This window comes from Nycticebus coucang, chromosome 9 (assembly GCF_027406575.1).
Source record: "Nycticebus coucang isolate mNycCou1 chromosome 9, mNycCou1.pri, whole genome shotgun sequence".
NCBI lineage: Eukaryota > Metazoa > Chordata > Mammalia > Primates > Lorisidae > Nycticebus > Nycticebus coucang.
The window spans coordinates 50,012,361-50,038,485 of NC_069788.1; the positions used below are offsets into that span (position 1 = coordinate 50,012,361).

General features: G+C 46.2%; 2 protein-coding genes and 1 long non-coding RNA gene across 5 annotated transcripts; 1 reads left to right on the forward strand and 2 right to left on the reverse strand.

Moving 5' to 3' along the window:
- The first annotated feature begins 1,943 nt into the window (after positions 1-1,943).
- Positions 1,944-11,624, forward strand: ZFP57 (ZFP57 zinc finger protein). 2 transcript variants are annotated; one of them, XM_053602688.1, is made up of 6 exons: positions 1,944-2,022; positions 6,073-6,510; positions 7,527-7,653; positions 8,055-8,159; positions 9,818-10,987; positions 11,508-11,624. In XM_053602688.1, the coding sequence occupies exons 2-5, from the start codon at positions 6,118-6,120 to the stop codon at positions 10,969-10,971; spliced, it is 1,779 nt and encodes a 592-aa protein (XP_053458663.1). In that variant the 5' UTR covers positions 1,944-2,022; positions 6,073-6,117; the 3' UTR covers positions 10,972-10,987; positions 11,508-11,624. The 2 variants fall into 2 exon arrangements, with proteins under 2 accessions (XP_053458663.1, XP_053458662.1); XM_053602687.1 differs by lacking the exon at positions 11,508-11,624 and having other exon boundaries at positions 9,818-10,989.
- LOC128594144 (uncharacterized) lies at positions 8,041-10,240 on the reverse strand. The gene is made up of 3 exons (XR_008382500.1): positions 10,169-10,240; positions 9,197-9,269; positions 8,041-8,166 (listed from the first exon to the last, which is right to left on the reverse strand). It is a non-coding gene; the product is annotated as an uncharacterized LOC128594144 (long non-coding RNA).
- A 192-nt stretch (positions 11,625-11,816) lies between the features above and the next one.
- Positions 11,817-24,722, reverse strand: MOG (myelin oligodendrocyte glycoprotein). Of its 2 annotated transcripts, XM_053602690.1 has the most exons (8): positions 24,434-24,651; positions 22,097-22,444; positions 16,523-16,636; positions 14,636-14,656; positions 14,279-14,299; positions 12,678-12,794; positions 12,357-12,377; positions 11,817-11,956 (listed from the first exon to the last, which is right to left on the reverse strand). In XM_053602690.1, exons 1-8 carry the CDS (start codon positions 24,519-24,521, stop codon positions 11,943-11,945), a joined length of 744 nt encoding a protein of 247 aa, XP_053458665.1. In that variant the 5' UTR covers positions 24,522-24,651; the 3' UTR covers positions 11,817-11,942. The 2 variants fall into 2 exon arrangements, with proteins under 2 accessions (XP_053458665.1, XP_053458664.1); XM_053602689.1 differs by lacking the exon at positions 11,817-11,956 and having other exon boundaries at positions 12,280-12,377; positions 24,434-24,722.
- Between the last annotated feature and the right edge of the window lie 1,403 nt (positions 24,723-26,125).

Genomic DNA, 26,125 nt, shown 5'->3' on the forward strand with positions numbered 1-26,125 from the left:
CCAGTAGTCCCAGCTACTTGGGAGGTGGAGGCAGGAGGAGGCGGAGGCTTGAGCCCAGGAGTTGGAGGTTGCTGTGAGCTGTGATGCCAAGGCACCCTACCCAGGGTGACAGCTTGAGGCTCTGTCTAAAAAAAAAAAAAAAAAAAAAGATTTGAGGGTCAAATCAAATTGACAAACCATGATCTGAGCACTGGCTTTCCAGATTTGTAAATAGGGTGATTTGGAACAAGGGCTAAGATTAGGATGAGGAAAATGAGGCAAGGTCATGCAAATGGATTAGACTGCATTTTTTTTAGACAGAGCCTCAAGCTGTCACCCTGGGTAGGGTGCCTTGGCATCACAGCTCACAGCAACCTCCAACTCCTGGGCTCAAGCGATTCTCCTGCCTCTGCCTCCCAACTAGCTGGAACTATAGGCGCCGGCCACAACGCCTGGCTATTTTTTTGGTTGCAGCTGTCGTTGTTTGGTGGGCCCGGGCTGGATTCGAACCCGCCAGCTCAGGTGTATGTGGTTGGCTCCTTAGCCCCTTGAGCAGAGCCACAGGCGCTGAGCCTAGACTGCATTTTTATTGAAAAGCTGGTTTGAAAGCATATTTACCACTCCCACCTCTAGCCTATTTTCATGTGGGTCACTCTCCTGCCTCATGCACTTCTCACCACCTTGCTCCGACTCTGCCTTAGTGGCCTCAGGTCACAGACGTGGATTGTCCGCAAGGGGAAGAGCATTATGCCAGGTACCTGGGGAACACTAAGAGATTTAAAACCTGCACCTGCAGCTGGGCTCAGTGACTCATGCCTGCAATCCTAGCACTCTGGGTGGATTGCTTGAGCTCAGGAGTTCAAGACCAGCCTTCACAAGAAAGAGAACCTGTCTCTACTAAAAACAGGAAAACTAGCCAGGTGTGTGGCAGGCTCCTGTAATCCCAGCCACTTGGGAGGCTGAGGCAAGAGGATCACTTGAGCCTAGGAGTCTGAGGTTGCTGTGAGCTATGATGATATCACTGCACTCTACCCAGGATGACAGAGTGAGAAATAAAATAAAATAAAATAAAACCTGCACCTGATAGTCATTCAGTACTTTACTATGGAGCCAAGACACCAGTGTAGAGATCTGAAAGCAGGGAATATGATTTCAAAACCTGGTATAGCAGGGCAAGTCTCCTTCTTTGCCTGAAAAAAGTACAGCAGTTCCTACTTCCTAAGGTGGTTGTGAGGATTTAATGGAGGCTATGTTTATTTATAAAAGCATTTTATAAATTATAAAATCCCATGACAATGTTTATATTTTATATAAAAAATGATCATAATACAAAATGAGACATGGTAAGTGCTAATTAAGTGAAAAAAAAAGTTTTGTGATTTCAGCTGAGTTGATCAAAGGGAAAAACAAAATCAGTGAGAAGGATGAAAATGGGTTTGGGTAAGCAGCCAGGACTAACTACCGGTAGCAGGGCTTTACCTGGACGTGGTCCTCTTTATCCACTATCTTTATGTGGTATCTGCACAGCATTTGAGGTTCGTTGTCTGTTCTCTTTGACTTTGCTTTTCCAATATGTGGTGTGCTTCCACATCTCATTTTGGGGGTCTGGGAAGGCCTAATTTTTTCTTTAAGCTCTAGGTGATGGTTTTTGGTGGTTGTGCGTTGTAGTTGTAGGTAATTTGGTCTTGGGAATAAGAGAAAATCCTATAGAGCTAAGTGGGACGTGGCAGGGCTCTCTAGGGTTTGGACTGATGAGCATAGGATCTCTTGACCTTGGCTAGCCCACCGCTTAGGCTGGGTTGTGTGGCAAGGGAAGCCGTTGGAGGGAGAGGAAGAGGGCCGGGCCGGGCGGGGCGAGGTCGCGGGCGGGTCAGAATGGGGCGTGGCCATGTGCTAGGAGGGGCGTGGTCGTGTGCTAGGCGGGGCCTGGTGGGGCCGTGGGCGGGGCAAGACGGGGTCGGGTCTTGGGCTCCGACTCTGTGGCGGTTGGAGGCCGGAAAGCCTTATGCCCTTAGCTAAGTCTGGGTCTTTGAAGCGGGTTCGGTGAGTAAGGTGGCGTTGAGAGGTCGCGCTAGAGGCGGTAGAGACCGATGGAGGGTGTTCGTCCGTAGTCCTCTGCCCCTTCGGCAGGCAAGGCAAGCATTGAGCCCCTAATCTTGGCGCTTCCAACTGCTAGGGTTCCTCTGGGAAATGTGCGTTAGTCTGGGTTGTGGCTCGGTGTTCTGGCCACTCTGTGCCAAGGAAGGGGCTCCTGGCATGTGTTGAGAGAGTTAGAATTCCAGAGAGGACGTTTCGGGACAGACGGCATCGGGCAGCCGTGGGACCAATTCTGAGCACATAAACTCACGCAGTAGTGATCAAAACAGTCTCGGGGACTTAAGAGGCGGGAGCTGGGCGCGCAGGGGCTGTAAGCGCATAGTCGGGGCCAGGGGCGCCCAGGGCAGGGGACAGCAATGGCTGAAGGGGTCCTTGGACACCTGAGCAGAGATCCAAAGCCGGCACGAGAGAGGCGATTACGGGAGGGCCAGTTGGTTGACTGAGGGGCAAAAAACTGGAATACCAGGGTTGGGGGCGTCGAAAGAGGATCCCACCAGGCTTTACGGGTGTATTGGAAATTTAGATCCTTCTCAGAATTGCTGTGGTAAACCATCGAAGAGTTTGAGGTTGGAAAGAGATTGGGTGTACTCAAAAGACTGGAAGATGGCGGCACATACCTCAAGGCATTTACTTTCTAAAAGGGCGGGGAGGTTGGGTCCAGATAAGCCCTCAGACAACCTCCAGACCCTAACAACCTACAGAATCTGGTGGATTTTACCGTTTCCTTCCATCCTCCAGCCTGGTTGAGCTCTGGGGCCCTTAGAGATAAATAGGGTGGGGGTGACAAGGAAGTTAGTACCGGGTTCCTGAGATTCAGTCCCCACGGGGGTTAGGATCTGCAGCTTCTTCCTACCATCCCAGCAAATGCCATCTTGAGGACTAGAGACTACAGCGAGTCTTCCCTGCTGGAGAACTGGAAGACCAGGTCCTTGAGGACAGTTGCTGAGGTTGTTTGAAGTGTAGCTGGCTGGAAAGGGAAGAACAATCCTAGATCTGCCTACCTGAAGAAATGAATGTGAATAGTCTAGAAAGAAAGAGAGGACAGGGAAGGAAGGAGAGAGAAGAGAAGGAGAGAAAGGAAATAAAACACGGCTTAGGAACACAGCTTTCATGACAACTTTCTGGGGATTCAGTTAACTCTGTTCTTCAAGGGCCTTTTTCTTTGATTGTATTTTCAATTCCCCTATCCTTCCTGAAAAATGAAAGAAAAAAAGTTAACAAGTTTGTATGTCTTTCTTTCTGTCTTGAGGGAGGGAGATGCAGGTGAGTGGCTGTCAGCAGGAAAAGGTGGGAGGTCATCAGAACAGGAAAATTCCAAGGGTAATTAGGGAACTCCAGTGCTATGCTGGTTTTGAGCCTTGAGTAATTGCTGTTGAGTTGTAACCAGTATTATTATTTTTTTTTGAGACAGAGCTGGGTAGAGTGCTGGGTAGAGTGCTGGTAGAGTGCTGTGGCATCACAGCTCACAGCAACCTCCAACTTCTGGGCTCAAGCAGATTCTCCTGCCTCTGCCTCCCAATAGGCACCTGCCACAACGCCTGGCAATTTTTTTTTTTTTTGTAGAGACAGAGTCTTACTTTATTACCCTCGGTAGGTGGCCTCACACAGCTCACAGCAACCTCCAACTCCTGGGCCCAAGTGATTTTCCTGCCTCAGCCTCCCGAGTAGCTGGGACTACAGGCGCCCGCCACAACGCCCAGCTATTTTTTGGTTGCACTATGGCCGGGGCCGGGTTTGAACCTGTCACCCTCGGTATACGGGGCCAGCGCCTTACCGACTGAGCCACAGGCGCCGCCCACGCCTGGCTATTTTTTGGTTGCAGCTGTCATTGTTGTTTGGCAGCCAGGACTGGATTGGATCCCGCCAGCTCAGGTGTATGTGGCTGGCGCCTTAGCTGCTTAGCTCCTTGAGCCATATGCGCTGAGCCACCAGTATTATTCTTTATGAGGGTTCATCTTATAGTAGCCCCCTTATCCACAGCAAATTCCTTCCAAGACACCCTGGTGGATACCTGAAACAAAGCCTGGTACTGAACTCTGTATAAATTGTTTATTCTCACACCTATGAGAAACTTTAACTTACAAATTAGGCACAGTAAGAGATTAACGATAATTGCTGGCTTGGTGCTCATAGCTCAGTGGTTAGGGGGCTGGCCACATACACCTAGCCTGGAGGGTTTGAACCCGGACCAGGACTGCTAAAAGACTATGACAACTGCAACAAAAACAACAAAAAAATAGCCAGGCGTTGTGGCAGGTGACTGTAGTTCCAGCTACTTGGGAGGCCGAGGCAAGAGAATCGCTTAAGCCCAACAGTTGGAGGTTGCTGTGAGCTGTGATGCCATGGTACTCTACAGAGGGTGACATAGTGAGACTCTGTCTCATAAATAAATAAACACATAAAATATTTTTAAAAAATTAAAAAATGACAATAACTAATAACAAAATATAACAATTATAGCAATATGCTATAAAAAAGTCACGTGATGTGGTATCTCTCCCTGAGTATCTTATTGTAGATTTTGGCAACTTCAGCATAAGATTTTTTTTTTTTTTTTTTTTGTGGTTTTTGGCCGGGGCTGGGTTTGAACCCGCCACCTCCGGCATATGGGACCAGCGCCCTACTCCTTGAGCCACAGGCGCCGCCCAGCATAAGATTTTTTTTCCCCCTAACTCAAGAATGTTTGCCTTTTCACTTAAAGGAAATGGCTTCTCTTGGCATCTCCAAGTTGCAGGCATCATTACTCTTGCTATTTGAGCCATTATTAAGCAAATTAAGAGGTACTTGAATACAACCACTTTGATGTAGTTGGTCTTTTAATGGAGATGGCTATCTATAGCAAGGATGTGCTGGACAAGAGGATGATTCATATCCATTTGATAGTGCAGGAAGGAGAAAGATTTCATCACATTATTCAGAGTGACACACAAATTAAAGCTTAAGGATTTTTTATTTTTGAAATTTTTCTTTTTTTTTTTTTTTTTGTAGAGACAGAGTTTCACTGTACGGCCCTCGGGTAGAGTGCCCTGGCCTCACACGGCTCACAGCAACCTCTAACTCTTGGGCTTACGCGATTCTCTTGCCTCAGCCTCCCGAGCAGCTGGGACTACAGGCGCCCGCCACAACGCCCGGCTATTTTTTTGTTGCCGTTTGGCCGGGGCTGGGTTTGAACCCGCCACCCTCGGTATATGGGGCCGGCGCCCTACTCACTGAGCTACAGGCGCCGCCCTGAAATTTTTCTTTTTTTTTCTTTTGAGATAGAGTTTCACTATGTCACCCTCGGTAGAGTGCTGTGACATCACAGCTCACAGTAACCTCAAACTCTCTCGGGCTTAAATTATTCTCTTGCTTCAGCCTCCCAAGTAGCCTGGCTATTTTTTTGTTGTAGTTGTCATTGTTGTTTAGCAGGCTAGGCCTAGGCCAGATTTAAACCTGCCAGCCCCACTGTATGCGGCCAGAAGAGGCGCTGAGCCTGAAATTTTTCATTTAATATTTTTGACCTGTAGTTCATCACAGGTAACCAAAACCATAGAAAAGGAAACCACAGATAAGGGGTGACTACTGAATATATTAAAAATCCAGGGTGCAGAAGTGATTTTTGTGGGTTTTTGTTGTTGTATGGTCCTGAAGGGATCTTGGAGAGTGATTCCTTTAGTCTCATGTTTCTGATAAAACCATGTCAGAGAGAATGAAGATATTCTGGGTGGTCTGTGACAGATACAGGCCTGGTTACACCAAGAACATGTTTTCAATGGTGCTGAGTTAGGGTTTAAATGCTAACTCTCCTGTGGATCAAGGGTGTCCTTGGACACGTTACTTACCATCTCTGTACTTTAGGTCATTAAGATGGGGCCAGTTTACCTCACTGGACAGTGCTGAGAGGATTCAATGGCACAGAGCAGAGGTTTAATAACTCCTGGCATTCCCTGACCAAATAGGAAGGTGTTTCCTACTCTGCCTCTTACTGACATATGTTTTGTTTCTCTCTGCCCTCAGGTTTCTACAAGCTAGTAACCCACCCAACCCTGGCATTGCTGGACAATGGCAGCTGAGCCAAGGGTGACCAGGGCTCTGAACTCTGTGGTCCAGGCTTTGAGGGAACCAAAGATGTTCTCAGTTGTGGAAGAGGAGAATTTGGACAGCAGAACAAAAAAGGAAGACAGCCCCTTGGAGCAGATAAATTTGTCACAGAAAGCCACATCAAACCCTGGGGCCTTTGTAGGGTCTCTCCCCCTGCTCAGTTACTGGGAGATAGATAGCCCAAAGAAGGAGACCAGCCAGCCTGGGGAGCCAGGCCAGGAGTGGGTAAAGGAAAGAAGAGACACTGTGAAGCCAGTGAAACCTATACAGAAGATGTTCCCGTGGATGGGCGAGGTGGCAGCTGCCCTGCAAGAATCCATAAAGATAGATTGCTGGCAAGAGGAGTGGGTGAAGGTGAGGAGACCAAGCTAGAGATGGGGAGGGACCAGGTCCTAGACTCCAGGAGCTGTTCCATCCATTCCTCTGCCTGCAGGTCAGTGAATTCTCAGATTATTCCAGGGTGGACAACGCTCAGAAAAAGGAGCTGCCAGACCTACATTTCCCATGCCAGCCTAGCATGCTTTTTTTTTTTTTTTGAGACAGCCTCAAGCTGTCATCCTGGGTAGAGTGCTGTGACATCACAGCTCACAACAACCTCTAACTCTTGGGCTCAAGCGATTCTCTTGCCTCAACCTCCCAAGTAGCTGGGACTACAAGCACCCGCCACAACACCTGGCTATTTTTTGGTTGTAGTTGTCATTGTTTGGCAGGCCCAGGCTGGATTTGAACTCTGGTGTATGTGGCTGGCACCTTAGCTGCTGAGCTACAGGTGCCGAGCCTTTTTTTATTTTTTACTTTTTGAGACAGAATCTCACTTTGTTGCCCTCAGTAAAGTGCAATGGTATCACAGCTCACAGCAACCTCAAACTCTTGGGCTTGAGTGGTTCTCTTGCTTCAGCCTTCCAAGTAACTGGGACTACAGGTGCCTGCCACAACACCTGGCTATTTTTTTACAGATGAGGTCTTACTGTAGCTCAGGCTGGTCTCAAACTTGTGAGCTCAGGTGATTTACCCATCTTGGCTTAGAGTGCTAGGATTACAGGCATAAGCCACCACGCCCGGCCACCAGCCTAGCATTCTTATCAGAATGCAGCCTTTTTTCCCTTTGCTTTTCTTTTCCATTTATAGTCTATACATCTTCTTCCCTTTTACCCCGTCCTCACCTTTCTTCCTTTCTCTTCATCCTTTCCTTTCTATACTTCATAGCTGCTAGTTTTATGTCTGTCTTACCATATTTCACCCTTCCTTCTGTGCTTTTATCATTCTCTTAGGTTTCAGTGCTCACAATCTTGAGACTAGATGTCAGTCTCTCTCTCTCTCTCTGTGTGTGTGTGTGGTGTATACTCCCTGAGTTTCTCCTGCTGTTTTAGAAGCCAGTCACCTTTGAGGATGTGGCAGTGAATTTCACCCAGGAAGAGTGGGAATGTCTCGATGTCAGTCAGAGGGTCCTTTACCAGGATGTCATGTCAGAAACCTTTAAGAACCTGGCGTCTGTGGGTAAGGCTGGGTTTCCCTTGAATACCCCTGGAACATCGGCTTTCCCTAGGCAGGTAGATCAGCTCACGGTTAGTTTCACTGACCCCTGGTTCTATACTTTCCAGGTATGAAAGATACGATCCCTAAGCCCAGGGGTAAAAAGAGGCAAAGATGACACTTGTAAAATGATGACAGTATTCTCAAAATATGTGAATTTACCTGTTTACTCAACCATATTTACTAAGTTACTCCTATGTGCCAGGACTCTGGTAGGAACTTGCCTTTTGAATATCTTCCTCCTGCATCTAAGTGCCCAAGCTATGGTTCTGAAACAAAGAATCCAGCAGATAGCCTTTGTCCCCATCTGGTATGAAAGGGCCAAGTCTGGGACCAACTGAACTCTTTCTCCTTGCATTCTCCAGCCAGAATCTTTCTGCATAAACCAGATTTGATCAGCAAACTTGAACAAGAAGAGGAACAGTGGAGAGTATATCTCCATCCCCCAAACAGAGAAGGTCTGCTTTCAGGTAAGAACTGCAAAAGAGAGAGGAAGAAAAGAAGGGCCTGGGTCAACCCTGGGAGGATGGAGAGCTGACTGAGAGGATTAAGGCTGTGTATCCTCTCCTAGCCTGCACCTTTCCAGCCTGGTCAGGAGTGGAGGTAAAAGATACCTTGGGATCATTAGCTCACATCCCTTGGCTTCAAAATAACTGTCTAATCCTCTCAGGACACATGAATGTCTAGGGATTGAGAGATTATATGTTGGTTGGTTATGTCTGATATACTGCTCTGATTAAAAAGTTCTTTCCAGGCTCGGCACCCGACAATCACAAGCCTGCAGCACAATAGTTGGATAAAGAGGAAGTGCCAAAACACAGTCCAAAGCCAAATATTCATCAAGAAAAAAGCTAATGGTGGCTTGGCACTCATAGCTCAGTGGTTAGGGCACCGTCCACATACACTGGGGCTGGTGGGTTCAAACCCAGCCAGGGCCTGCTAAGCAACAATGACAACAATAATAATAAAATAGCCGGGTGTGGTGGCGGGTGCCTGCAGTCCCAGCTATTTGGGAGGCTGAGGCAAGAGAATCGCTTAAGCCCAAGAGTTAGAGGTTGCTGCGAGCTGTGACGCCATGGCACTCAACTGAGGGTGACATAGTGAGACTCTCAAAAAAAAAAAAGTACTTTCCAAGATAAAACAGAAGCTGGGTTAGAGTAAGGGAGGCTTGTTTCTGCGAGTAGAGTAAGGAATTGAGAGACATGTCACCCTCCTGAGTAGCTGGGACTACACATGTGTGCCCAGCTAATTTTTCTACTTTTTGTAGAGAATGGGGTCTTAATTCTTGCTCAGGCTGGTCTCAAACTACTGAGCTCGTGTGATACGTTTCAGCCTTTCAGAGTGCTAGGATTATAGGTGTGAGCCACCACACCTGGCCTTCAGCTTAATTATTAATGACGCATCTTTTCATTTTCTTGTATCCCTATGTACATTATATATTATATGGTCAACTATGGGATATCTGTGGGAGTGTGAGCAATATTGAGAATGAGAGGGCTGGCGGTACCTGTGGCTCAGTGAGTAGAGTGCCGGCCCCATACACCGGAGGTGGCCGGTTCAAACCTGGCCCTGGCCAAAAACTGCAAAAAGAAAAAAAAATGAGAGGAAATTGGTATCGAGAAATGTGGTTGAGGCCAGGCATGGTGGCTCACACCTGTAATCCTAGTACCCTGTGAGGCCGAGGCAGGAAGATCTCCTGAGCTTGGGAGTTTGAGACCAGCTTAAGCAAGATTGAGACTCCATCTCTATTACAAATGGAAAAACTATCTGGATGTTGTGGCAAGTGCATAGTCACAGTTACTAAGGAGGCTGAGGCAAGAGGTTCCTGTAAGCTATACTGCTATAGCACCCTACCGAAGGTGATAGAGTGAGACTATCTCAAAAAAAAAAAAATGGTTGTAAGTTAGAATTCAGACCTCTGACACTATTGAAGGATTCCAGTTAAATATTTGCTTGTAATTTGAAAAGCCAATCTTTTTTCTTATTTCTAGTCTATGAGATCCAAAGGTAAGGATGAATGTGTTGGGTGGGAAAGCAGGGACAGAGGGGAAGTGGTTTGGGCTGGATGGAGAGCTTGTGTTGGGGTTCTCATAGTGAATCTTGTTGTGTTACTCTCCTTTTATTACAGGAGACAAGGAGGAGCTTTGTGAACCAAAGCAGAGTCTGAAACATGAGGGGACTAGTGACGACAAGAAGGTCACTCTCAGTTGCAGAGGGGCCTGCCAGTGCCCACCCTCCACTCCAGCTGAGCCTATGGACAGGACCCCAGTGTTCCAAGCATACCAGGCACGACCACCCTTTTCTTGCCACACCTGTGGCAAGTGTTTCAGCAGACGCTCCTACCTCTATAGCCACCAGTTTGTTCATAGCCCCAAGTGGACTAATAGCTGCAGCAAGTGTGGGAAGTTTTTTCGGAGCCCCAAGTCCCTCAGCCATCACACACGCATGCATCTTGGGGAGAGGCCCTTCTGTTGCTCACTCTGTGACAAGACCTATTGTGATGCTTCTGGACTGAGTCGTCACCGCCGTGTCCATCTGGGTTACCGGCCTCATTCATGCACCATGTGTGGGAAGAGCTTCCGGGACCAGTCTGAGCTCAAACGCCACCAGAAGATACACCAAAACCAAGAGTCAGTGGCTGGAAACCAGGATTGTATTGTGAGGATTCCAGGTACCACTGCTGGATTCCAGACACCCATTATCAGAAGCCAAAGGTCCATCCAGGAGCTTGTGGATATGAGCCACATACCTGTGGCCAGGACCCAGGCATCTAACACTAAAGCCCCCTGCCTAGATACCAGATCCAGCTTGCAGCCAGTGAAGCCCTCAAGATTCAGGGTCTTCTCTTGCCCCCATTGTCCCTTGACTTTTAGCAAGCAAGATTATCTTTCTAGCCACCAGAAGGCCCATCTCAAAGAGCAGCTTCACTGCTGCTTCCATTGTGGCAAGTCCTTCAGTTCATTTTCCAGGCTGGTCAGGCACCAGCAGACCCACTGGAAACAGAAGATCTACCGTTGCCCTATCTGTGACCTCTGCTTTGGAGAGAAGGAGGGCCTTGTGGGTCACTGGAAGGGCTATAAAGGCAAGGAACTGTGCCTGGGCAGCGCTCGGAAGTGCTGGGTCACCCTGGGCCAGTGGCTTGGTTTCTTCCATGATGCCTCCCCTATGTCTGGGAAGGATGGGAAGTATGTAGGAAATAGGTCTCCTCCTAGGATCCAAAATCCCAGGAGGGGGAGGCAACAGAGAAGACATGCAAAGGAGACAAAGCAAAGGAAGCAGTGAGCATCTTGAAACATAGGTATACGGCCTTTCTGACTGAGGTCTTTCTTCGTGTTTGGTTTTCCTGAGGACTGACCTCCGGGGTAAGGAGGCTGGGGTAGAGGGAGAGAAGTGAGTGGATAATGAAGGAAATCTAAAAACGAGAAGGAAAAGAAGAATGTACATACATGGAAACTCATATTATTATTAATTAGCACCTAGCTTGTTTTTAGTGTCTTATAGACCATCAAGTAGTAATTGTTGAATAAAATAGTGGATACTGTGATAGGTGTGAAGATGAGAGACAGAGTCTGAGGGACGCATATATGCAGAAGGGAGGAAACATTCTAAGACAGGTTCCCAGCTCTCATTCCTTGCTCCCTAAACCCTTGGTAGGCTGCCGAGACAAATTGGAGTTCTGGCTAGTATTCTGTGGGTTTCTCATCTCCAGGTTTTGGTTAGGGCTCCCAGTAGCCTCACTCTGCAGCTTAATTACTCAGTCCCTCTTTGATGTTTTGGACTTACCCTGTTCCTTCCCTTCTATCCCGTACACCTTTCAGCTCTACACCAATCAGGACTACGGTCTTGGAAAACAACTGCTATTTGTAAAGTTGGCATGCTGTGATTTGCAGTGAGGAGGTTGTTGCACTCCAGTTCGTGGCACAGGCCCTCCTATCTGTGTTAGTGTCCAGGACAGATGTCCTCAGATGGAGTGAGGAGCACCTGCCTGTCTTTAACCAGAGAGGGCTTCAAGGTAGGAGACAAAGGAGGAGTGGAAAGATGTGGGTGGCAAAAGGGGAAAAGGAAGGAAGGATCTGGAGAAAGGAGGATAAATCAATTCTATTTGGAATTCAGAGTGTTCCTGGAAGTACAGACTGGGATGTCCCCACAGCAAAGACGCCAGTGAGTGTGCAACTTGATGGACGAGATGTCCCCAGGGACCAATCTCTGAACCAACCAAGCTCTCCTCCACCCCTGCCAAGATGTGACATCACTCAGAAGGGGTTTCCTAGAAGGAAGAGAAAATAACATGAAAAATCTATGTCAGTGGTTTTCATCATGAAACTGTTGAAATCAGGGAGATGAAAAGTCCTTGGGGTTATCTTGTCTCTGCGCCTACTTGGCGGTGGGACACAGGGCAGCTGCGGTGGAATGGGAAGGGAGGCTGCACAGGCACTAATGGTGAAGCAGACAGAGCGGCAGGCGGGAGTGCTGCAGCGTCCTTCTCTGCCACCTTGAACATGTCTCCAACAGCCAGCCTCCTTCCCTTTTACCTCCCTCCCCGCTGACTCTCCAAACACTTCTTTCTTTGGGACTGGGGCCGCTCCATAAACCCCCTTCCTCTCAGTTGCTTCTCTCCCTTTCCTGGCTTTTTATTCTCCACTTACAAGAAAGAGAAGAGAACTTACTTAGCTCTTCAAGGAATTGCCCTGAAAACAGAAACAAATAGGCCATCAGTGGAAGGTGATTAGCTTCTTCCCCCACATCCTCCCTTGAACAGCTGGAGTACCCCTCCCCTCTTTCTCTTTCCACTGAGGGACACCAGAGATCCAGGAAGTGGTTCTCCTCACAGTTTGAGGATCCTGGGGTTGGGCATGGAGACAAAGCAGGAAGGAAGTCTGAGTCCCCCTAGTCTTCAGCCCCGTTTCCATTCTCTTTCTGCGTCCTACCCAGGGCCGACTTGGTCCCCTAACTACTTGGTGATCTTACTTGCTGCCCAGCCACTGTACCTGCTAGTCTTCGATGTAGCCAGTTGTAGCAAATGATCAAGGCAACTAGAGGTCCAAGAACTGGCACAATTACAAACAGGGTTATCTTCCAGCAGGGCACCCTCAGAAAGTGAGGATCTAAATTATTCACCAAAACAAACAGGGTTAGCATGTATTTCTCTTTATGCCCCAACCACCCTTTTCCTTTTCAGATTTCTTAACCAGGGGTCCAAGAACACCGAAGGATTCTAGGGACAGAATCTTGGGGTTCATGAACTTGGATGAAAAAAGCACTACCTCTATTTTCACAAATTGGATTTAGCATTTTCTCCCATTAAAAATATGAACAACTGATAGCCTGGCATTGTGGTGGGCTCCTGTAGTCCCAGCTACTTGGGAGGCAGAGGCAGGAGAATCGCTTGAGCCCAGGAGTTGGAGGTTGCTATGAGCTGTGATGCCACAGCACTCTACCCAGGGGGATAGCTTGAGGCTCTGTCTCAAAAAAAAAAAAAAAAAAAAAAAAATTGGTATTCAAATCCTTCAAAACAAAGATTCTATTTCTCTTTGGGTATGTGGGCAGTGCCTGTAGTACAGTGGTTATGGTGCCAGCCATGTACACCCAGGCTGGCGGGTTTGAGCCCAGCCTGGGCCAGCTGGACAGCAAAGACAATTGCAACAAAAAAGTTGCCATGTGTTGTGGCAGGTGCCTGCAATCCCAGGTACTTGGGAGGCTGAGGCAAGAAAGTTGCTTAAGCCCAGGAGTTTGAGGTTGCTGTGAGCTGTGACGCCACAGCATTCTACTGAGGGTGATATAGTGAGACTCTGTCTCAAAAAAAAAAAAAAAAAAAAAAGACGGTGTGTGTGAGAGAGAGAGAGGTCTGCAGGATTTATGTCATAAATCCTAGGATAGAGCCCTCATGTGTGGTAGGTGCCAGAAGAGTGGCTCAGGAGAGACTCAGGAAGGTTGCTCAGAGTAGGGACCATATGTGCCCTACCTCATGCCATCTTATAATTTCTACATTTGTTTTAAAATTATTTGTGTGCTCTTCTAAGAATTGTCCTTATGCATTGAATAAAAAGGGCAGAGACCATATCCTTGAAGGGTCATCTTCCTAGTGTGGCTTGATGGCCTGCTCACTCTTCCTCCAGGAAGCCTTCTCTGATTAGCAACCATACTCTATATTCATGAAAACTCACTCTGTCACAGAAATATCTGATATTTTATATGTGCTTTGTTTTCCTGATCAAGTATATATTTCACCTCCCCACTGAACACCAACAGGTCCTACAAAGGACCTGTTTACTTCCCTTTTGTAATTCCTGAAAGGAAATGTGCATAAGTAGTTAACAGAAGGAGTTAGCTGTTCCTTGTGTGTGTGTGTGTGTGTGTGTGTGTGTGTGTTTTGGTAAAGTAGGTAGTATAGTACCTGGCAAATAAAGGTAGTAGATGAGTGTTTTTATCTTACCATTTCTAAATGCAAATGATGACTTAATCAGAAAAAGAAAAAGAGAAGAGAGTGAGGAGACCTACCAGGAACTTGCATCTTTGTTCCCCCAGGTGACTGGAAGTCAAGTAAAATTCCAAGTTAACATGGGAGGGCCTTGATAATGCCAGCACTTACCAAAAGTCCGGTGGAGATTCTCTGAAAGAGAAAGAAAATGGACTCAGCAGGGCATTAAAAAGGGTCCCTTCTCCGAGTCTTTGTTATTTAATTATTTAAAACTGATTCTAGACAAGACACGCCATTAAGAGAAGGCAAACCCGTAGGATTTCATTTAAACCCTGGTTGAAGGCAGGGGAGAGCAATGAGGCTTCTACAATTCTTAGCTGGTTAAGGACTTTTAAGTAGTGAATTTTCCCCCTGAAGGGATCACAGGGTAGTGAGAGAGAGGCAGAGCCGGTCTGAGAACATGACCATTTCAGTTATGCCAAAGACCAAAAGGGAAGAATTGGGACTCAGAAGGTGCCTGGAACTCACCTATCTCTGCTCGAAGTTTTCCTAAAATAGAAAAAGGAAACATTTTAGTTCCTGCTCTGGCACTAGGTGAGGACCCTTCCACCCCCAGCGCCTGGGGCTTTTGTGTGGGCCATTTCTCTGCAGCTAGAGAGCATCCTTAGAAGGGTGGGAAGAGCCCTGGATTTAGAGGCTCTTTCTCTGGCTACAGACTGGATTAATTAGTGAATAAAGAATACAAAGAACAAAGCCCCAGACCCACTGCTCTTTACTCCTTTCCTTGGTTCTTAGTTCACATTCCCACTCCAACCTGCCGGGCAACCATTTTATAAATCTAAAGCCTTCCCATCTAAATGAGGAAGGAAGGACTAAATAGTGAGCAGCTCTGTTATGACTGGGTCTATACTAGGTACTTTATAATAATCCCCTTTAATTCTTGAAATTTAGGAGAGAGGAGGCAACTAAAGCTTGGAGAACCTGAGAATTTTGTTCAGAGTTCAGTGCCTGAGGTGGGATTCAAACCCAGGCTATCTGACACTAACATTCAGTTTTTCTACTCAGCCATGTGGGCTGAAGGCCTTTTTCATGTGGAGGAATTCTAGGTCTCACCAATTCCTGTACCCACCTCCCCAAACCCTCCTTGCTGCTTTAAACGCCTTAGTAACAGGACAGCGCCTGTGGCTCAGTAGATAGGGCACTGGCCCCACATACCGAGGGTGGCGGTTTGAACCTGGCCCCAGCCAGCTAAAACAGTGGCAACTGCAACAAAACATAGCCGGGCATTGCAGCGGGTGCCTGTAGTCCCAGCTACTTGGGAGGCTGAGGCAAGAGAATAGCTTAAGCCCAAGAGTTGGAGGTTGCTGTGAGCTGTGATGCCTTGGCACTCTTCCCAGGGTGACAAAATGAGACTCTGTCTCAAAAATAAAATAAAAGAAACCTCTTAGTAAAAAATGGTGCAGGGCGCGGGGTGAAGATCCTCCCTGTTTTGGCGTTGGTAGGAGAGAAGCTCAGAGTGGAAGCTCTGGGCACAAAAGAAGGAGCTTCATAGGGTGCTGAACACAATTAATTCCTCAGTGTTGAATGGAAAAGGAAGAAACGAGCTCAGCACCCACAGCTCAACGGTTAGGGTGCCGGCCACATACCAAGGCAGAAAGTTTGAACCCGCCAGCTAAACAATGACAACTGCAACAAAAACAACAAAAATAGCCAGGCGTTCTGGTGGGTGCCTGTAGTCCCAGCTACTTGGGAGGCTGAGGCAGGAGAATCGCTTAAGCCCAAGAGTTTGAGGTTGCTGTAAGCTGTGACGCCAAGGCACTCTACCGAGGGTGACAGTGAAACTCTGTCTCAAAAAAAAAAAGGAGGAAACGATTTTTGAAAACCTACCATGTGGTAGGGACTTTCACTTCAGTATCTTTATTTAAAACTCCTAAAAACAAACAAAACCCCCTAATAGCCTAGGCCTGTCCTACTTTGAGGCTCACACTTTCCCAGTTGCTTGGATCTGCTAGGTATGGTACAAGGGCTTGAGCCCTGCCACTCACAACCTGTGTCACTTGGAGTAAGTCACTGAGCCACTCTTGGCCTCAGTTGCCTCTTCTGTAAAATGGGGTTACTATATGCCTCATAGGAAAATGCAAGGTCTTATTATTCATATGAAAGCATTCAGTAAGATAAAACATGCTGTCATTATGGAGTTCTAAACCCAGAAGTCACTCAGAAATAACTGGTAACTGACGTAGCTCCAAGAGGCCAGCTCATTTTCAGGGAAGGCTCTTCTTTTTTTTTGTTTATTTTTGGCCGGGGTTGGGTTTGAACCCGCCACCTCCAGCATATGGGACTGACGCCCTACCCCTTGAGCCACAGGCACCACCCGGAAGGCTCTTCTTGATCTGCCCACTGTCTGCCCTGTACCTCTCAGTCTGCGCTGTAGGCAGAGGAAGAGGAGGCCCACAGAGATCTGCAGGAGGAGCACAGGGAGCACCGCGATGAGAACCAGTACTCCAGGGTTGACCCAGTAGAAGGGATCTGAAAGACAGAACCAACATTGTCTATATCCTTAACACCCAGTACTATGTCCTCAATAACCAGCCCAGCACTTGGGGCTTGATGATCGATTGAATAAAGTAATAAACATTACTGAGATTCAAAGAGGTGACACAGAATTTGTCTAGGAGCTTAGCCTTAAAGAAAAAGTGGGCTTAGGAGGTGAGTGGATCTCCTGAGCCCATGAGTTTGAGACCAGCCTGAGCTAGAGTGAGACCCCATCTCTAAAAATATAGCCAGGTGTTGTGGTGGGCGCCTGTAGTCCCAGCTACTTGGGAGGCTGAGGCAAAAGAATCGCTTGAGTCCAGGAGTTAGAGGTAGCTGTGAGCTGTGACACATGGCACTCTACTGAGGGTGAGAAAGTGAGACTCTGTCTCAGAAAAAAATAAATAAAGACCAGCTGAGGGACTTAGATCTGATTAAGGCTACCAGATGCATTGAAGGAGTCCAAGCTGAGGAGCAACAAGATCAGATTTACTGCCTACAGGCCTGGAGGAGAGAGGAAAGGCACTTAAGAGGCTGTGATAGCAGTTAAAGTAAAAATCAACATGAGCCTGAACTGGACAGCAGTGTTGCTGTAGGAAGTCAAGTGATCTGTGAGTTGGAATGGGAAAAAAATACATATTTATTTTTAGTAACTGTTGATCTGAAATGTAGTGTTTCTTTTAATCATGTTTGTAGGCATTTCACCATAATAATATGAACAGAAACTTTGTCTTCCATGAAAGTCACAAATATTTTCCTGTCATATTAGAACTGTTCCAGAAATCTCCAAATATCACTTATGTTAATTACTACTTTGAAATTACACTAATTCATTAGGGCCACTGTAACTCTTGTTATTTTTTTTTTGTTATTTTTTTGTAGAGACAGAGACTTACTTTATCGCCCTTGATAGAGTGCCGTGGCATCACACAGCTCACAGCAACCTCAAATTCTTGGGCTCAAGAGATTCTCTTGCCTCAGTCTCCTGAGTAGCGAGGACTATAGGAGCCCACCACAATGCCTGGCTATTTTTTTGTTGCAGTTTGGCCGGGGCTGATTTTGAACTTGCTACCCTCAGTATATGGGGCTGGCGCCCTACCCACTGAGCCACAGGTGCCGCCCAACTCTTGTTATTTTAATATTTTGATAATTACATTTCAGTATAAATGTTTTATTGTGTGTATTTAAAACATTCTTCTGAAAAGGGATTGATCAATTTCACCAGTCTGCCAAAGGGGTGCATGACACACAAAGGTAAAGAACCCTCATCTGGAATTTTAAGAAGGTGGGAGATACAGGATTTGATAACTGATCAGATATGGAATAGGATGGCCAGTGAAGGACGTGTGAACTTCACCTCTCTAGCTGCCATCTCTTTCCTCTTCTAAATCTTCCCCTCAGCATCCAAAAGCTCTGCCTATCTGAGCTCAAAGTTCCATGTTGCAGCTGAAGCCCTTTTTATCTTGTTCTCTGTTTTACGGGGGGCTAGATAAGAATACTGTTATCAATGGCAGGTATTAAGTCACAGCCAGGAATATTCAATTGGTCTGGGAGGATTGCTTAGGTACAACTACTGTCCTTTAAACTTCAAAGTAAGGCTCTTGTCTATGATTGTGTTCCCAAGAAGAAAAGGCAGCAATCTTTACTTACGAGTTCTTATTGATCATTACCTGTAGCAATATGATTTAGTAGGTACATACTCTAGGGTTTTTTCTTTTCTTTGGGTTTTCTTTTTTTTTGCACACATATGTTCACAGAGGATTACAATTATAAAAAGAGAGGGCAGGTGTAGTGGCTTGTGCCTGTAGTACCAGCTACTGGGAGACTGAGGAGGAAGATCACTTGAGCCCAGGAGTTTGAGGTTACAGTGAGCTATAATCACACCACTGTACTCCAGCCTGGGTGACAGGGTCTCATTTTTACTCAGGCTGGTCTGGAACTCCTGAGTTTAGGCAATCTGCCCACCTCAACCTCCCAGAGTGCTAGGATTACAGGTGGAAGCCACCATGCTATCCTCAGCTAGTTTTTTTAGAGACAGAGTCTTGCTCTTGTTCAGGTTGCCCTGGAACTCCTAAGCTCAAATAATGTACCCGCCTTAGTCTCTGAGAGTGCTAGGATTACAGGTGTGAGCCACCTGCCAACCTTATTATTCTTTTTTTAATTAACATAATTTAAGTGTACTGTGGACATTTAATTATGGGTTCAAGTGGGCTGTGAGATTAAAAAAGGTTGAAAAACAGTGGTATAGAGTATCACCTATGAAGTATACCTGCTAAAATAAATCAACCCTGAATCTGATCACACATCCAGATCAATCAGTTTATAGGAAATTCAGAGCATGGAGGACTGTGTTAAACAGCAACATGGGAAGATAGTCAGCAAAATTCAGACCATGGAAAACCCTAATGGCAAACACCAACATGTGGATCCTGTTTGGATCCCATTCAACAAACCAATTGCAAAAGCATATATATATATATGTATGTATGTGTATATACATACATACATATATATATATATTTAATGCCAGGCTATTTGTTGTTGTTGCAGTTTGGCCAGGGCTGGGTTTGAACCTGCCACCCTCCGTATATGGGGCCAGCACTCTACTCGCTGAGCCACAGGTACCACCCTGCAAAAGCATATTTATGAAACAATTGAGAAAATCTGAACACCAACTGGCTATTGAAAAATACACATGTATTAGGGAATTTCGTCAATTTTTAAAAAAAGTTCTTGTAGGCTCGGTGCCTATAGCTCAAGCGGCTAAGGCGCCAGCCACATACACCTGAGCTGTTCGACTCCAGCCCTGGCCCGCCAAACAATGATGGCTACAACCAAAATATAGCCGGGTGTTGTGGCGGGCGCCTGTAGTCCCAGCTATTTGGAAGGAAAGTCTCTTGAGTCCAGGAGTTAGAGGTTGCTGTGAGCTGTGATGCCACAGCACTCTACCCAGGGTGACAGCTTGAGGCTCTGTCTCAAAAAAAAAAAAGTTCTCGTATTTGAATAATCCATTCTTAGGCATTTAGGAATGAAATTATCATGGTGCCTAGGATCTGCCTCAGCAAGTGAGCAGGGAAGTGGGTGTGATGCTTGGCGGGGTGGGGGACGGGAGCCAGGTGGTAAGCATTGGGAAGCTGATTATAGTATTCTCTCTACCTTTATATATGTTTTTAAGTTTCATAATGAAGAGTTTAAAGAAAGTATTAGAAACCACTAGTAATCAAATCACAATAAGGACAAAATAATGTCAAAAAGATCAGAAACACTTTTGAGAAAGAGAAGTAATTACACCTGGAACTTGCAATAACATAGTGACTGCATTTGTCTGTTTCCTAACTTCTCAGACAAGGCCAGTGGTCCCCTGTTAACTTGTAAAACAGTCTTTTTTTTTTTAGGATTCTTAGTCTTGCCGACTATGAAATGGGAGGAAGGGTTTGGAATATGGAAAGCTGTTCAATAGAAAAACGTTCTCCCTGGAGGCAACATTTCAGGCAGTTTTTCTTTTTCTTTCTTTGTTGGTGTGGTGGGACTCAGGAGTGTCTGGGGGAAGGCAGTTATTGAACTAGGAAGATCCTGAGCAAGAAAGAGGAGAATTTGCAAATTGGAGAGGTCTTATCTATCAAACTTCTTGGCAAGTAAAAATTTCCCAGTAAAAATAGCTGTATGAAGAACATTTTGTGACATACAAACCTATTTTCATATCCCTGCAATCTGCCCCTAGAAATAGTGCTTTGTTATTCCCCATACAATGCCACTTTCTGGTCCCAGCACTGCAAGGGTCACCTCCCTCCAGACATAAAAGTGAAGGATTGTCTGATGTTTGTACTGTAGGTGAGAAGGAGGGGCAGGGGAAGGGTCTGAGGGTCAGGCCCTCAGAACATTTCTTTTTTTTTCTTTTCTTTCTTTCTTTTTTTTTTTGCAGTTTTTAGCCAGGGCTGGGTTTGAACCCGCCACCTCTGGCATATGGGGCTGGCACCCTACTCCTTTGAGCCACAGGCTCCGCCCCAGAACATTTCTTCAATTAAATCACAATCTACTTTCGAAGCTCTCCCTCCATCCACTTCACCTTGTTCACATCTTAATCATTATGAGACAGCACAAAAAAAATAAACTCCACACAAAACATACTGAAAATGAAATTCTAAAGCAGGCGTCCTCAAACTTTTTAAACAGGGGGCCAATTCACTGTCTCTCAGACCATTGGAGGGCCGGACTGTAGTTTAAAAAACAAACAAGCAATGAACAAATTCCTATGCACACTGCACATATCTTATTTTGAAGTAAAAAACAAAACGGGAACAAATACAATTCACACCGCTTCATATGGCCCGTGGGCCACAGTTTGAGGACGCCTGTTCTAAAGAATGGAAATGGAGAGGTAAAGCCCACAGGTGACATCTTATATATTTTATAATTGCATTCAGACATCTGCTTTACTAGTTTATTCACTATGAATACATATGTATGTATGTATGTACTCTCACAAATACAGGGATTTGTTTTTATTCCCTACATTCTTGCATTTATTTATTTATTTAGTCCCCCTTGATAGAGTGCCTCATAGCTGTGGCCTCATAGCTCACAGCAACCTCAAACTCTTGGGCTCCCGTGATTCTTTTGCCTCAGCCTTCCAAGTAGCTGGGACTACAGGTGCCCACCACAATGCCCAGCTATTTTTAGAGAGGAGCTCTCGCTCTTGCTCAGGCTGCTCTCAAACTCCTGAGGTCAGGCAATCCACACTCCTCGGCCTCCCAAAGTGCTGGGATTACAGGCGTGAGTCACTTCCCGTGCTAGTAGCTTGCTTATATCACTTAACAATACCTCATGGAATGCTTCCAAGCCATCTGATATAGCTCTAAAATAATCTTTTTAATGGCTTCATAATATTCACGGTATGGATATGATCCTTTATTCAGTAATTTCCGTATTTTGGGACATTGACTTTTTCGTGGGACTGAGGGTACAGGGTCTCACTTTTTTTGTGGGACTGGGGGGACAGGCAAGAGCATGGTGGCCTATCATAGGCAGCCTCCAACTCCTGGGCTCAAGTGATCTTCCCACCTCAGCCTCCTGAGTAGCTGGGACTACAGGCATGCTCCACCAAACCTGGCTAATTTTTCATAGAGATGAGGGTCTCACTATATTGCCCATGCTGAAGAATATTAACCTTGGAGTTTTTTTAATTTGCTTTTATTTTTTAGGTTCCACATATAAGATAAATTATACAGTATCTTTCTTTATGTATCTGGCTTCGTTCACTTAGCATAATGCCCTTTAGGGTCATTAATTGATTCCAATTTCCATCCCACTCTGAATAGCGATGCAATAGACAACCATGAGTGTACACATTTCTGTTTACTGGTGTGTATATTTCTATAGAACTGATTCCCACAAATGAGATGTTAGAGTTGAAAGATCTCAACTGAGAGAATGATTGAAGTCTCAATCACTACTCACCTTCCACTTTCAATTCCATTGCTGCCTCTTCTTGGTAAGAATGATCTCGAAAAAAGCAGGTGAAACCCCCTTCATCCGAGAACCTTACATTCCGGATTTTGAGGGACACCTTTCCTTCACCAATAGCCTCTTTCAGCAGTTCCGTCCGACCTCGATATTCAGGTGCCTGCTCTCCATCTTGGTCCTTGCCATTTCGGTAGAGATGAACCACCCTAGAGAAGGGGGAGCGGTACCACCCCACCTCCATGCCTGTCGCATTCTTCCCAGGGGATATACGACACGGCAATTCCACTTCATCTCCAACGAGAGCCCTGATGGGGTACCTTGGTCCTATCACTCTGAACTGTCCTGTCCAAGACACCAAACAGAAGAGACTGAGGTTTAGAGGGACTCTTGACAAATAGGCATGTCATAGGAAGGGCTGCTTCAAAACAGGGAAGGAAGAAGACACTTGATTTTTTTTTTTTTTTTGAGACAGAATCTTAAGCTGTTGCCCTGGGTTAGAGTGCTGTGCCATCATAGCTCACAGCAGCCTCCAATGTGGGCTCAAGCAATCCTCTTGCCTCAGTTTTTCTATTTTTAGTAGAGACAGGGTCTTTCTTCTTTCTTTTTTTTTTTTTGCAGGTTTTGGCCGGGGCTGGGTTTGAACCCACCACCTCCGGCATATGGGACTGGCATCCTACTCCTTTGAGCCACAGGCACCACCCAGGGTTTTGCTTTCTTTGCTCAGACTGGTCTGTAACTCGTGAGCCCAAGTAATCCACCCACCTTGGCCTTCCAGAGTGTTAGGATTACAAGCGTGAGCCACCATGCCTGGCCAAGACACTTGATTTTTAAGAGGAATTCTAGAGCCAGGGAAAGAGCGTAATTTTTCTTCTTGAGCAAAAACAAAAACAAAGGCAAGGCTGGGTATCTGTAATCCTAGCACTCTCCCTAGCACACTTGGGAGGCTGAGATGGGTGGAGCCCCAAGAGTTTGAGGATGCTGTGAGGTAGAATGCCATGGCACTCTACCCAGAGAACAAAACAAAAAAACAAAAACAAAAAAATCAAAAACAAAAAAGCTGTGTCTTGTACAGAACATTTTAGCAATCATCTCATCTTGACAGCTACTGCCCACCTTATTTGTTGACTGTATCCATTTCTGACTCTTCAGCCCAGCTTTTAGTTTCCACCTTGGATGGTGGTACAGCATCCTGAAGTTTAATTCTCCCACGGGCCTCCCTGTTTAGACTTTGCTAAATTCATCCCTATTTTCCCCTTAGAGATGTTGCTGTTGTCACTTAAAATGTAAAACTCTCTCTACCACTTCTCCCTCTGTCCTTTCTCTCCCAAATTCTCCTCTGAGATCTTTCCCTCGGGGAAGACCCTATTTCACTCTTCTTTGCCTGCACCTTCAACCTCACTGCAGCTCCTGGATCCTGCTCCAAACGTATTTCCAGTCTTTTTCCTAAGTGGACATGTTTTTCAAGCCAGATGCTGAGCTATGGGGAGATACGGCTGGTTTCTTCCTTAGACCTGGAAATATTTCCCCAGGAAGTGGATGGATTGGGCCTCTTCTCTCAGTCAGGTTGCTCTCTGAGATCGGGAATCTGTCTTCTGTTTCTTTTTTTTCTCCCCAGCACTTGAGAGCAGAGCTCCTTTATAAAAGCTTACTGGTGCCTGAGTATGCAGAGCAAACTCTCAAACATGACAAGATACTGTAATTTAACAAACTTTTGAGATTTACTATGGATAGGCATGGTTAAGCATGTCAGATATCTTATCTCATTTAACCCTGACAACAACTTTGAGAGGTTATTTTATCCCCATTTAAGAGATGAAAAGCCAAAGTGGCAAAGATAGGTGAGTGCTAGTTCAAGAAAGGCCTCAAGTTAAAGTCCTATTAAAGAGTTTGTATTCTGGGTGGTGCCTGTGGCTCAGTGAGTAGGGCGCTGGCCCCATATACCGAGGGTGGTGGGTTGAAACCGGGCCCTGGCCAAACTGCAGCAAAATGACAGCTGGGTGTTGTGGTGGGTGCCTGTAGTCCCAGCTACTTGGGAGGCTGAGGCAAGAGAATCGCCTAAGCCCAAGAGCTGGAGGTTGCTGTGAGCTATGATGCCACAGCACTCTACTGAAAGCGACAAAATGCGATTCTGTCTCTAAAAAAAAAAAGAATTTGGATTCTATTTGGAAGGCTGTAAGAAGCCACTTGAAGGTTTCTGAGGAAGAGTACCATGCCAGCAAATCTGACTTAGAAAGGTAACTCACTGGAGGATGATTGAAGGAGTAGAGCCTCAGGAAACCAGCCTTCTTGTTCTCAGGGTCTTCCCAGGGCAGGAATAAACACATGTCTTACCTGCGTGGCTGGAAGGCAGCTGGAGGAGGAGGAGAAGGAAGAGAGAGAGGAAGCAGCTAGGCAGAGAGGGGCTTGCTAAGAGTGCCATCTCCACTGTTCCTAGGGACAGGGAGCCCCGCGGCAGGGTCAAAGGCCCTTGGGGTGCATGTCCCCTTAACACTGAAAAGCCCAAGAGAGGACTGGGGATGGCAGTGCTGTCCAGGCCCTGCCTCCACCCTGGCTGATGCCACAGCTGTGCCCGTAGGAACAGCCCCACGTCACCCTTGCCAGGCACTTATACAAAAGGGCTATAGACTGAGGGCTTGACCAGGATTTGCCACCCCCACCCCCTCAGGGCAATGGAGCAGTGGCTGCCTGGTACTGAGCTTTCCTCCCCCATGTCCTTTGGGAAACAGCCTTTGAGGATTCTGGGGGCTGATTAGTGCGGATCGATCACTCACTGGGCCCTAGGAAGAGGTTTGTTCATGGAATCTGTAAGGTTTCACTCCCTGAAACTAGCAAAGAGAGAGGGATCAGTTTGAAAGAAAGAAAGAAAAAAAAAGTTTTAGACTCGGTTTCCTATTTCTATTGTCTCACAACTGTCATTACCAAACCATTCTTCCTGATGTCTAACCTCCCTTTCTCCTACTGCAAATCCAAACTCCCTTCTGTATGTTTTGATATGTGGTGGGTTGCTTGGGCTTAGTTAGCTTCTTACCCCTCAAAAATACATTTAGGAAAATCATGAGTTGTATATCGGCTCATGCTCAGAGAAGCAGCTCTGGAAGAAGGAATATTTCCGAGGGCAGCAACTGTCAGTCTGCACAGGCAGCAGGGACAGAGCCAACATGCAGGACACATCCCCTAGCCTGGGCATTGCTCTCCAATTTCCTCAGCGTCAAAGGGGAAAGCAAGATTTGGAATGGAAAGAGGACCTTATTTCTTATCCCTGGACTCAGCTGAGAACTGTAAGGATGAGAACAATTTGGCATCAAGTTTCAAAAATATATTTCCCAGTCTTAAAGCAAGGATGCCTCATCAATTAAGAAAAGAAGTTCAGAATGGACAATTCACAGCCATGTTGTCTAATGTAGAAATCACTTGCCGCAAGTGGCCATTTAAATTAAAATAAAGACAAATAAAAAATTCAGTTCCTGGCTTGGCACCCATACATAGCTCAGTGAGTAGGGCGCTGGCCACATACACTGCAGCTGGTGGGTTCGAACTCGGCCTGGGCCTGCTAAACAACAATGACAACTGCAACCCAAAATAGCTGGGCTTTGTGGTGGGTGCCTGTAGTCTCAGCTACTTTGGAGGCTGAGGCAAGAGAATCACGTAAGCCCAAGAGTTTGAGTTTGCTGTGAGCTGTGACACCACGGCACTCTACTGAGGATGACATAGTGAGACTCTGTCTCAAAAGAAAAAAAAAAATTCAGTTCCTTGACAGCACTAGCCATATCTTAAATGCTCAATAGCACTATAGCTACTGGTTACTGCCATGGACAGAGCAAACATAGAGCATTTCTTCCCATCATCACAAAAAAATTATATTGGGCAGCAAGGGGTAGAAGCACAACTGAGACATACATTTCTGCTTTTGTCTGAGACGAGTGTGGGGGCTGGAAGGACAGATTCCGGTCAGCTGAATCTGGGACTTGCTTATTCTTTCTCCCTGCAAGGCACCTAGAGTTTGGGCACCAGCAGATTTGGCTA